At 43.2% G+C, this 11,981-nt stretch overlaps 1 protein-coding gene across 1 annotated transcript; it reads right to left on the reverse strand.

The window, feature by feature from the left end:
* Positions 1–6,381: 6,381 nt before the first annotated feature.
* Positions 6,382–10,021, reverse strand: zgc:56585 (SDR family oxidoreductase). Its single transcript, XM_030360251.1, has 7 exons — positions 9,808–10,021; positions 9,560–9,683; positions 9,351–9,457; positions 9,155–9,251; positions 8,104–8,180; positions 7,719–7,882; positions 6,382–7,621 (listed from the first exon to the last, which is right to left on the reverse strand). Exons 1-7 carry the CDS (start codon positions 9,898–9,900, stop codon positions 7,507–7,509), a joined length of 777 nt encoding a protein of 258 aa, XP_030216111.1. The 5' UTR covers positions 9,901–10,021; the 3' UTR covers positions 6,382–7,506.
* Positions 10,022–11,981: the final 1,960 nt, after the last annotated feature.

Consider the following 11,981-nt stretch of genomic DNA (forward strand, 5'->3'; position numbering starts at 1 on the left):
ATTATAAGCCTACCCTTAAAGCCCCAAGTTTTATATATGTTGGGCTGTATGTAGCTACTATTATATGATTCTACCCTAAACCATTGCTAAACCTTATAATTGTATACTTTGATTTAGATGAGACGAAAGCTAAATCGACATGAAAAGCATGATGCCGCCATCTATTGGCCGCAGATGGGAAACACAGCATTATTGTCACGTCGCTATACCGAAATTAATTAGAATCCCTCATAATTCTAACACTCCACAAACCCTTGAACACTGGACGGATAGCATCCAAGTGTGAAAGACGGATAAAGCAAGAGAAAGTTATGGGAATTTGAGTCCCCATACAGAGGCACTAAAAAAAAATCTGTAAACCTGCCACTATCTGTCTAACCAGTTGGCCACTGAAGAGAGAGAGAGAGAGAGAGAGAGAGAGAGAGAGAGAGAGAGAGAGAGAGAGAGAGAGAGAGAGAGAGAGAGAGAGAGAGAGAGAGAGAGAGAGAGAGAGAGAGAGAGAGAGAGAGAGAGAGAGAGAGAGAGAGAGAGAGAGAGAGAGAGAGAGAGAGAGAGAGAGAGAGAGAGAGAGAGAGAGAGAGAGAGAGAGAGAGAGAGAGAGAGAGAGAGAGAGAGAGAGAGAGAGAGAGAGAGAGAGAGAGAGAGAGAGAGAGAGAGAGAGAGAGAGAGAGAGAGAGAGAGAGAGAGAGAGAGAGAGAGAGAGAGAGAGAGAGAGAGAGAGAGAGAGAGAGAGAGAGAGAGAGAGAGAGAGAGAGAGAGAGAGAGAGAGAGAGAGAATATAATTCCTTGCAGGCACGTGCAGAGGGGGGGGCTATGGGTGCCCGAGCCCCTGCCCTTTTCCCTCTGAAGGACCAAAGTGCCCTTTTGAGTGGTCATTTAAATTTTCAATGCTTTGTAAAATTACACATGAACAATTAAACATTAACATGTGAATAAATTATTCGAGAATAAAAATGTCTAAAAGTAATAATCGAGAAGTAAAGTTTGTACTTTGTAGCCTCGTTTACCGGCGCTCAGTGCGCAGCTGCCGCTGGGTGACGTCATAGGCTATCAACGTGACTTTTCACCTTTGCCTGCCTGCGCGATGCGCTTGTTGTTTTAAGAGACGGTACAATGCAGGGTAAGATCACTACAGAGTCAGACACAGACAGTTGTTTCCAATACCATTAAGTTGATCATGCTAAATAAACTGTAACAGTTATCTCGTTTTGTAGCGTCATTTTGAAGTATAGGCCTATGTTTGCCAGCAAAAGCTTTTCAACAAGCATCGTTTTAACTGACTGTGAAAGTGGCTACCACTCGGTTTATTTTCTATAGCCTACCAGCAAACCTATCTGGGAAACCTTTTGAAATTGCAAAGGGAAAGCATACATTGTTATATTGAATCTGTATAGGCTACTCTGTACTAACTACGTGGCCACATGACATGGCCAGTGGCGGTGGGTCAATAGAGGGCGCCAGGGCGCTGTCACACCATATTTGTACCGGGTGCCAAATTTGTACCGGGCACGTCATCCCGGTACAGACCCCCCACAGTAACAGACCCCCAGTCTATTACTGTGCCGAACCAAAATTTTTGATCACCAGCCGCCACTGGACATGACAAATCCGTTTCATGTCTACTCTGTCTCAGTGTCTCTGACAGTAGTGGTTTTTGCATGTGCCCTTTTTTGAATTTGAGCCCCTGCCCCTCGCTGCACGGCCCTCCTTGTATAGTCATTGCACAGCGAAATTGAATAGAGCGATATAGATAGATTGATCCTGGGCCATGGTCCCTGGCATTCAACAATTAAATTAGTGATTGAGAGAGAGGTGGTTTAACTTATATGGAAATTGATTTGCAATGGAGTGAATGGAAGTCTGTTTGTTCGCCACTGTGACAGACAGCCAGTAGCTCTGCAGGTTTATGCACCTCAGCCTTCCCACCACTACAGACCACACACACACACACACACACACACACACACACACACACACAGATATATTGTGGCCCAAAGAGTAAGAGGGATTGTATTCTATGATCTGCATCGTCTTTAGCCCTCCTCCTGTGTGTGTGTGCGTGTGCGTGTGCGTGTGTTTGTGTGTGCTAGTGTTTGTTTGCATGTGTGTGTCCATATGTTTACTTCTATTGCAAGCTGTTTTTGCTTTAATGTAAAGTCTTCCCAAGGCAGAAGGATGTGTAGCTCTGCATCTTAACAGACTTCCATTAATCTCCTCCCCAGTCGACACCAGCCTGCTGTTCTTCTTAAGAGGTTGCTGCAGACAGCATTACGTCTCATCCACGCAATATTTTCAAAAGGACGGCCAATTTGATGACCCAGTGTTTAATATATCTAATTTAATTTGAAATCTTCTGTAGAAATGTTGGCTCAGTCATTTCCAATTTTATATTCATATTTATAATGTAGTGTTAACGTTTTAGGGTTTAACGGCCATACCTCAGCCGGTGACTGGTCGAAGGTGTTTAATTGGTCAAGCGGATTCAACCCAGGCATTCGAAAAAAATGACTTGCAGGTAAAAGGATGCGAGCACCCACCAGCACTATGTCCGCAGAACCACCATCCTTCATATGCCCTTTACCCCCTAACTTCCGGAGGAACACGCAAAAAAAGTAATGCAGTCCTAACACACTGACAACAAACCGTCTGAAAAGCCACTCCTCATGAAACACCAGAAACTCTGAACCAAATACACGTTCTGAGTCTCATGAAGCACTCGCAACCTCATTTTTCCCTCAGTGTCACATCGCTGTAATTCACATTCAATTTAATCTGTTGAATTGCCAAAATCGAACCTAAAAAAACACAAGAACACTTTCAACCCCCCTGCATTGACATGCAGGACACATAGTCAGGATACGTGAATAAAGGTAATCGGTTATAATGACAAGACGGAATGACAAATGACCAACAGGGAATGACTGAAGGTGTTGGAGAACCTTTCCAATCGCTATCAGGAGGCAGACATCCAAGCCTTCATGCATTAGGCCACAGCAATGCACCTCAGATTTAAAGGGAGGCTGTTGAATGACGCACCTGGGACCGGCTGAGGAGGAGGGCAGCTGAGGAGCAGAGAGAGACAGGAGCAATACCAGGCATGTCAAAGGAACTGGAGCAGAGAGACAGAGCAGCACCAGGCATGTGAAACAAGCTGGAGTAGAGAGGGACAAGGCAACACCAGCATGTCAAAGGAGCTGGAGCAGAGAGACATAGAGCAGCAGCAACGGGAGGAGTATGCTGGGGAAGGAGAGAAAATGCAGGAGAAAGACCCTCTCTTGTTCAAAACAAAGGAGTGCCTTGGAGGAGCTTCTTTTTTTTTCAGGGAGATGATGTTGACAATCCAACAGAACAGCTTGTCCCTCAGTGAGCCTGTTGAGAGGTCAGGCACTACCAGTCCGTTGAATGGCTTCATTGTTACACTGGGGAAATCCTCTGATTGACTGTGGGCATCAATTGATTCTCTCTCATAGGAATTCTGTGGTTTGGCTCTGGAGAAGTATATACCCCTTTATGGGGACAGGGTGTAGCCTTCCGCCCAACGAAAGAAGGTTATTATTGTGGGGTTAAGAGGCAGGGTTATAAGCATTTCAAACAAGTTAGGTCAGTTGAACTACAAGTTAGAAATACAGGGGCAATATGTATTGACAAAAACAAGACTGTACAAGAAATTAATCTAATGGCTGAGGAATGTCCTTCTCGGGTGGCCTTTGTGTTCTGGGCAAAAAAATGAATCTGTTCCCAGGCTAACATTGAGAAGGATGAGGACAAGGGGGGATAACTGAGAGATGCCTTTAGTCAATACAGGGATATGTTCAACGTAAAATTGGAGTTTAGTAAGTGGCAACACAGTGCTTATCCCAATGATCAGCTATGACATAAAGGCCTTGTGTCATACCATTACCAAGCTATAAAATAAATATTGAACTACCCACATGGATCTACCGTGACTAACACAACATAATCCCTCTCATTCAAACCATCTTTAATTCTCCAAATCCTTGCTGTATTTCCTCTCTTACACCTTTTCCACCAACACGAAAGGGTTTGGTAATTTGTGCACCACATCTTGCCACGTTCTGAGCATGTAGACGAAATATTTGCTGGGTTCAGAGACCAGAATCCCAGATGACTGGGGCAATGCTTAAGGCCAGTAACCCTCAAACTGTCAAACGGTCGTTTGACTGTATTATGTTTTGTTTTTAGTTGGCGTATAGATTTTGTAAAGATAGATGCAGTGTATGGATCACTGTAGTGTATCTTGATCAAATAGGCCGAGAGACTCACAGGGGGAGAGAGAGTCTCACAGGAGGAGAGAGACTCACAGGAGGAGAGAGACTCACAGGGGGAGAGAGAGACTCACAGAAGGAGAGAGAGACTCACAGAAGGAGAGAGAGACTCACAGGAGGAGAGAGACTCACAGGAGGATAGAGTCTCACAGGGGGAGAGAGAGACTCACAGGGGGAGAGAGAGACTCACAGGGGGGGAGAGAGGCTCACAGGAGGAGAGAGAGGCTCACAGGAGGAGATAGACTCACAGGGGGAGAGAGACTCACAGGAGGAGAGACTCACAGGAGGAGAGAGACTCACAGGGGGAGATAGAGACTAACAGGGGGAGAGAGAGACTCACAGGAGGAGAGAGACTCACAGGGGGAGAGAGAGACTAACAGGGGGAGAGAGAGACTCACAGGGGGAGGGGGAGACTCACAGGGGGAGAGAGAGACTCACAGGAGGAGAGAGACTCACAGGAGGAGAGAGAGACTCACAGGGGGAGAGAGAGGACAGGAGGCTGCAGCACATGCAGCAGTCTACTGCTTCTGGGTTACGGCTGGTTGAGAGATGGTCACCACCATGGAGGGAGCCAGCGATCCAAATCAGGAACAGAATCGGAACCCGTAGTTAGTTATATTTGCATGTGGTCTGAAATTTGGCCGTTTCTATTATTTTTGGTAAAGTTTGTTATCTTGACCTTTCTTTGTTTACATTTACTTGTATAAACTTTATCGTTGCTTTGGAAGGACTCATGTAAACAGTATGAAAGAATGTTTCTTCAAACTGTTGTTTTTTCAAACTGAAATTTTTCCGTTTATTTCCGTTTGTGACAAGCATACCGTAGCAATGTTGGTGGCCACACCCCACACCCCTCTCCTCCATAACCAGATCACAGGATGATGATGTTGAGAACTGGTTTATTGTATTTTGAAGGACAATGCTTTATGAATCAGGTCGTATTTATGAAGTAACCCGACCCGGATTGGTTACTCAAGGCACAACAGGTGTGCAGCCTCACCCAGCCCCCAGAGTTCAATCAGTATGACTCGGGCCAGGTGAGGCTGCTTCAACCAGCCATTATCCTCACATACAAAAATAAATCGCATAAGTTATATTTTCTTTTAATAAAGAACTTTGCTGCAACATTGTGTAAAGTAAAATGCCAAAGATGTTAGGAAGAATGTACTAACTAAATATAGACACAGAATGCAGTGGATTCCTATGCAGTTAAGATATATGCAAGGCACTGAAGTTACACTACAATTTAAAACAGAAATTATAGAAAAAACAATACGTCTGTTTAAAAACAATTGTGTTCAGTCAGCAGCTCGGCCATTAGCTCCTTCCTACTGTGGACGTTCTTCAACCGCTAGCCAGGAGGCTCCATGTTCACGTGCATCACTGGAAGGGTTTACATATACTGAACCCCATGCTCTTCACAAATATTAAAAAAAAGAGGTATTTTCCTTTTCTTTGCATATTTGAGCAGAAAAAGTTACACCACCACCTATTGGCCTCACACACCATTTTCAGTCGTTAGGTTCCGTGTGCACGAGGACGGTTATCGAAACGTTGTCATGTGGATGCAAAACCCTTTTGAATATGAAGCAGTGTAAAAAAGACCCTGCTTGTAGACTAAGGAAACTACACAAAGAATACCCTGCTTGTTGCCTAAGAAAACTACTTAAAAGAACAAAACTGAATGTATTAAAAGAGTTCCAGTTTTTCTTTTGTTGTTCACCAAAAAGAACTGAAGCTTGACCCATTGTATATTATGTTATGCATTTGCGTATGTTGTCACAGAAACAGCTTTCAGCAATATGTGTGGTTGATAAAAAAAATTGTAATTACTAAATATTAAAAAGTACTTAGTCATTTGTTTGATATTTTGTATAATCTAAGCACTAAAGGTATCAATACCATTATATAATTTAAGTTCCACCAATAGGAGCTTAGGATCTAGTGCAATCGCACATTGGACATCCTATTGGCGTGTTGTTTCATTATCATCCATAGTCTCCAATAACATTGAAATTTGGACCGGTTTGTCAAGGTTCTGCTATGGAAAATGTTCTGGTTCTTGTAAAAATACTTAGTGATAGGTAAACAGAAAGAGAGATACTGGTATGTTTATTCAAAGCAAGCAAGACAATAAAACAATAAACATGTGTTTGGATAAACATTGCAAGAGAAACTTGATACAATTGCTGGTGATAAACGAGATACGGGTTGGTCATTTGCAAATCAGTTATTTCATGACCCCGATATAAATTGTATCATCTTGTGAAATAAAAGTGTCCACCCAGATGTCAATTGATGAACTCTAGCCCAGCAGCTCGGTCAGCTGACCACCAGCCTGAGGGACACTGGTCTATCCATCGTGTAACTTGATGGACACATTATTTGGACATCTCAAATATACTTTGAAATAAAATAGTTTATTAAAATATGGTGAAGTTAAGGCCTTTTCAATTTGCAAGTCATGACTACCTCTGATAATGTTAAATGCTATTAATAGCAATTAATCATTTCAACAGTTAGTTCCGAAAAATTAATTTGTTTGGAAGAGAGGCCTTCCATGGGAACTGATACAAGTATAACAGCACAAGGACTTTAGCTGAGGTTACCTGGTATCACTTCGCTTTACATGTGTTCCTGTTATTAACAGGAAGAATCATACCGTTTGATCATGCTGGATCACAATAGATTTGAATAGGCACGAATAGGCACAATAGATAAATGGAACCATACAGACAAATGTAGATTATATAAAATAGCTGGCATGCGGGTATGACCTAGACAAAGTAGCAAGCTAGTGTGCAGGAAAATATTAACAACAGCCCATTCCCAGTCCAGTTTCTGAACTTTTTGGGTTGGCAGATAAATCTTTAAATCTTTCTTGTGTCGCTTATTACTGTGAGCAAATACATTGTGCATGTACAACTGTAATATCACACTCGTGCTACAACTGCAATATCACACTGTTATACTGAATATCTCTACTGAAGCACTCCCTCTCGTGTGACATTGCTTAAAAGTAAAATATACGGCTTATAAAAGAAAGAGATTGCAAGAGCATTAAAGCAGCATGCTGGTCCTCAAATCTAAGACCATGATTTGGCTTCAGTACAGTTTAAATAGTTTGAGCACAAGATTACAAAGATCGATGGTATCCAGAAGGCGTATCTTTTAAAGGGGTTCAGGATTTCATAAATGTCTATGATTTTCTGAAATGCCATTATAATGATGGAAACGTGTAGTACTGTGATCCTTTACTGACCACAACGAGAGCTTCGCCATCTTTGGTTTCATCCAACAGCAGCTGGAGGAAGCCTTCGCTCACCCGAGACACACTGGAACATCAAAACATATTTGTAAATGTGGTGGCATTCAAAAGCTATTGACATTTAAGGAGGATTCGACGTTGACTCATAATAGGCAATAACTCACTCCAAAACTCCATGCTGTTCCATTAATTTTCTGGTGGGATCTGCAAGGTGGGCGAATTGTCCAAGAGCTGCCGGGCAAGTCAGGGAATTGATGATGTCCGTTTGAACGAAGGTAGGGCAAATCATGTTAAAACGTACACCATAGCCTGACATCTTGGAGGTTGCCTGGAACATCGAAGAGAACACAAACAATGGCCAGGTTGTTCAATCTGTTAAATTCAACAAACCAAAGGTCGGGATCTCTATTTGATATAGGTAAAGTAGTAAATTTGTGATTTAGGTCAATGAACGAGCCAGAGGATGAATGCTTAGCTTGTAACATCACCAATTTCGGAAAAGCTCTGGTTCAAACCCCAGCTCCCTATCCAATTTTAGACATTGCTTACCGCCATGGATCTTGTGAATCCAACCACCCCATGTTTGGTTGCTGTATACACGGGTGCACCTGGAAATGGACCAAGTCCTGTAACACACACACACACACACACACACACACACGCACACGCGCACGCACACACACACACACGCGCGTGCGGGCATACAACAAAACCACATTTTAGGATTGAATATCTCTCCCCCTCAGACAAACCAATATGCATCTAGCTATGCATCTTGCGGCAACAGGCGCGCTCAAACATGTTGGAGATACGCTGGATACTTTAGGTGAGGGGTGGCTCCTAGTTGGAGCGAGTGGGAGGACGGGTGCAGAAAGTATGCAGCGGTAGTCCCAGTGTTTGGTTTATAACACATCGTAGAGCACAGGCAAGGTTTCAAACTCTGTGATGCTGACTCTTTGAGCGGGGATATCAACACTGAATTTATTTAGACCTATCTGATATACCAACAGAAGAGTGAAGCAGAAAGAAGTTAGAAATCGAAATATATGCGTGAAGATAAAAGGGGCCTGGAAAGTGTAAACTTGTGTCGGCACATACAGCAGCCCGTCTGGGTAAAATCTGGAGAAGGTCCATCTTATAGTGCTTGGAAAGGGCTATAGGTTGGGTCAAATAAACAACCCAGCATTCTTACACAACCCAGCATTCTGGGTGAAATGGTAAAACCAAGCTCTTGGGTCAAACCAACCCAAACACGTGTTCTGTCCCATAGTAAACAATAGTTAATGATTGGTTATTCAGGTTGAATATCATATGAATAGCCAATCGAATATGATACTAACTCTACCTCGATAGCAAGGGGTGGGTCACATTATCTCACTCACACACAGAATCAAAATGTTGACATTCAGCATGAATAAATAGATGAATGTTTACAGAGTAAACCCTTAACCTACACACCCCACATACACACGCACACACACACACACACACACACACACACACACACACACACACACGGACACACACACACAAAAAAGTCTTTACACTCATACCTACTGGTATTAGTGCTCACTTTACAGTGGCGTTTTTGGGCCTGTACCTGCTAGGGACGCGATGTTGATGATCACTCCTCCCTGACCTCCGCTCAGTTTGTTCATGTGTTCCAGAGCCAGGTAAGATCCTCTCACAACGCCCATCTAGGGATAGGGGTAGTCTTACAAGCAAGCACCACAGCAATACACGCATCTCTTTCAAATAAATAGAAACGTATTAAAAATGATATCTCTTGGGTTTACCAGATTAACGGAGACTGCCTTCTCCCAATCATTTTCATTGGCGATGCCCGCGTTGTTGCAGAAAATATCAACGTGTCCAAATGTCTCTACAGCTTTCTGCAGGGCAGCTATTTAAAACCAAACAAAAAACAATGACCATATCCAGTCATGACCTTTGATGTTCTACATTGAATCACACACATAGCCAAAATATATTTCTGTATTCGGACCTTTAAACTGCTGCTGGGATTGAACGTCACAGGGGATGAACAGTGTGCGCTCCGGTCCATATTGCCCATCCAGGGACTTCTTCAAGGTGGTCCCAGTAGCTTCAGCGACATCCAACAGTGCAACCTGATAAAAATAAATTAATAGTCTCCGTTTATCACTTTAGGGTAAAAAGCCTTCTCGATCTTACTTGAACAACATGCAGAATGTCCCATTCGCAGTTAAATTCGCGTTGCAAGTAAAACTTTACCTTGGCACCGTTTTTAAGAAGAATCTCAGAAATACTTCTTCCTATCCCCTGCGCTGCACCAGTCACCATCGCCGTTCTGCCCTCTAACGCCATTTGGATTACACACTCTTCTTCACTTCCCTACAGGCAGTTACAGAACAAAAGCAACGCGGAAAGCTTTGGCTATATAAAAAGTCTAAAGTCAACCTACCCGACTCCTCCCACTGTCACACATAGGCACGCACGCACGCACACACACACACACACACACACACACACACACACACACACACACACACACACACACACACACACACACACACACACACACACACACACAATGCGTTCGGTTTTAAACAGAATATTAAGAAGAACTAAAGAAACCTGTGGTAAATGGGCAGAGTAATTAAAACATGTTAATTCTCTGGTCCACTAGGTGGCAGCAACTCTCTGTTGTTACGGTTGAGTTAAACTATTATGTAAAGCACAGAACAAGTCAGTCAGTGATGTGCCCAGGTTTTGCCCATGGTTTTGCCATGTTAAATTAAGCTGCACACTGTTTTCGTCAGGAACGAAATAAAGCTCCTTCAATGTGCAATAAGAAGCCTCCCGTGAGTTACTACAAAGCTGAACTCAGTAAATACTCAAAACCAAACCGAAACCAACCAGATATTAGCGTTTCTCCAATGATGAGCCTTACATGCTCGCCATTAACCCCTGGCGTCAAATATGAATTTACACGTATTTTAAAACACAGAGAGCTCTGTAGTGTATTAGGATATCCACCAGGTGGCAGCGTAACTTCAAGTTCAAGATCAAGTTCTTTATTTTGTCTAATTACAAAAATGCAATAGCAGTCATTGCTGGAGATGAAATTCCAGTGCTCTAGAAAATAATAATAAATGCAATAAAATAAAAATAAAGTAGAGCAATTAAGTAAAATAACAAGAGACTGATCATATAACATTATGAATAGTTACATATATGCTTGTAATTCAGTATGAGTTGAGTTATTATAAGTTGTATGAGGTTTAAGGCCCAGAATGTGATTGGCACCTCAGCCTTCCCACAAATTCAAACCAGACACACACACACACACACACACACACACACACACACACACACACACACGCACACACACACACACACACACACACACACACACACACACACACACACACACACACACACACACACACACACACACATACACATTACACAGATATAATGTGGCCCAAGAAGTAAGAGGGGTTGCGTTCTATGAAGTATATCGTTTTTAACCCTCCCCCTCCTCCTGTGTGTGTGTGTGTGTGTGTGTGTGTGTGTGTGTGTGTGTGTGTGTGTGTGTGTGTGTGTGTGTGTGTGTGTGTGTGTGTGTGTGTGTGTGTGTGTGTGTGTGTGTGTGTGTGTGGGTGTGTGTGTGTGTGTGTGCGTACATGCATGTGTGTGTCAATGTGTTTACTTCACATGTGAATCAAGCTTCTCTCACATGAATTCCATTGAACTAGTTCATTGAACACACTGTTCCATGACTAATAGCACTCAAATGGCAGAGGTCTGCTGAGAGCAGATATTTCCCAGCTGTTTTGGTAGGCCTGATTCAGGAGTACAGCGCAGTGCTATCTTAGAGAAAATAAGGTAAACTGTTTAACTCCAGATAGGAGAGGGCCGGGGATAGCCTGAGAATGAGTAGGGTGAGTTTGGGATGGACAGAGGGAGTCGGGAAGATAGGGAGAAGTAAGAGAGAGAGGTGAGAGAGTGAAAGTCTTTCATGGTTTATCATGCCAAACTTTTCAGAAGAGAAGGAGACACAGAGACAAACAGAAAGACAGAGAGAGAGCAAAAACAAGAGAGATAGAGAGAAAAAGAGAGAAAGAAAAGCGAGAGAGAGACGGCGAGAGAGAGGGAGACACTGAGCTACCAGTCCTCTCAAGCCTCCAAAGTCCCTTCATCAAAATACACTCATCCTTGACCGCAAAAACACTATGTGCGTTTGTGTGTGAGAGAGAGAGAGAGAGAGAGAGAGAGAGAGAGAGAGAGAGAGAGAGAGAGAGAGAGAGGGAGGGAGAGAGAGAGAGAGAGAGAGAGAGAGAGAGAGAGAGAGAGCGAGACCGTCCGTGTTTTTTTTCTACAACCGACACAGAGACACTGAGGCACCATAACTCCGTAACCTAAACGCAGGTAGGAGGTCCTCC

This window comes from Gadus morhua, chromosome 7 (assembly GCF_902167405.1).
Source record: "Gadus morhua chromosome 7, gadMor3.0, whole genome shotgun sequence".
Lineage (NCBI taxonomy): Eukaryota > Metazoa > Chordata > Actinopteri > Gadiformes > Gadidae > Gadus > Gadus morhua.

Excerpts from the sequence above, each read along its gene's own strand:
- zgc:56585 (XM_030360251.1), bottom strand. The coding sequence starts at position 9,900 with ATGGCGTTAGAGGGCAGAACGGCGATGGTGACTGGTGCAGCGCAGGGG. Across the intron at positions 9,684-9,807 it reads TTCTTAAAAACGGTGCCAAG|GTTGCACTGTTGGATGTCGC; the intron begins GTAAAGTTTTAC and ends TATTTTTATCAG. Across the intron at positions 9,458-9,559 it reads ATCCCAGCAGCAGTTTAAAG|CTGCCCTGCAGAAAGCTGTA; the intron begins GTCCGAATACAG and ends GGTTTTAAATAG.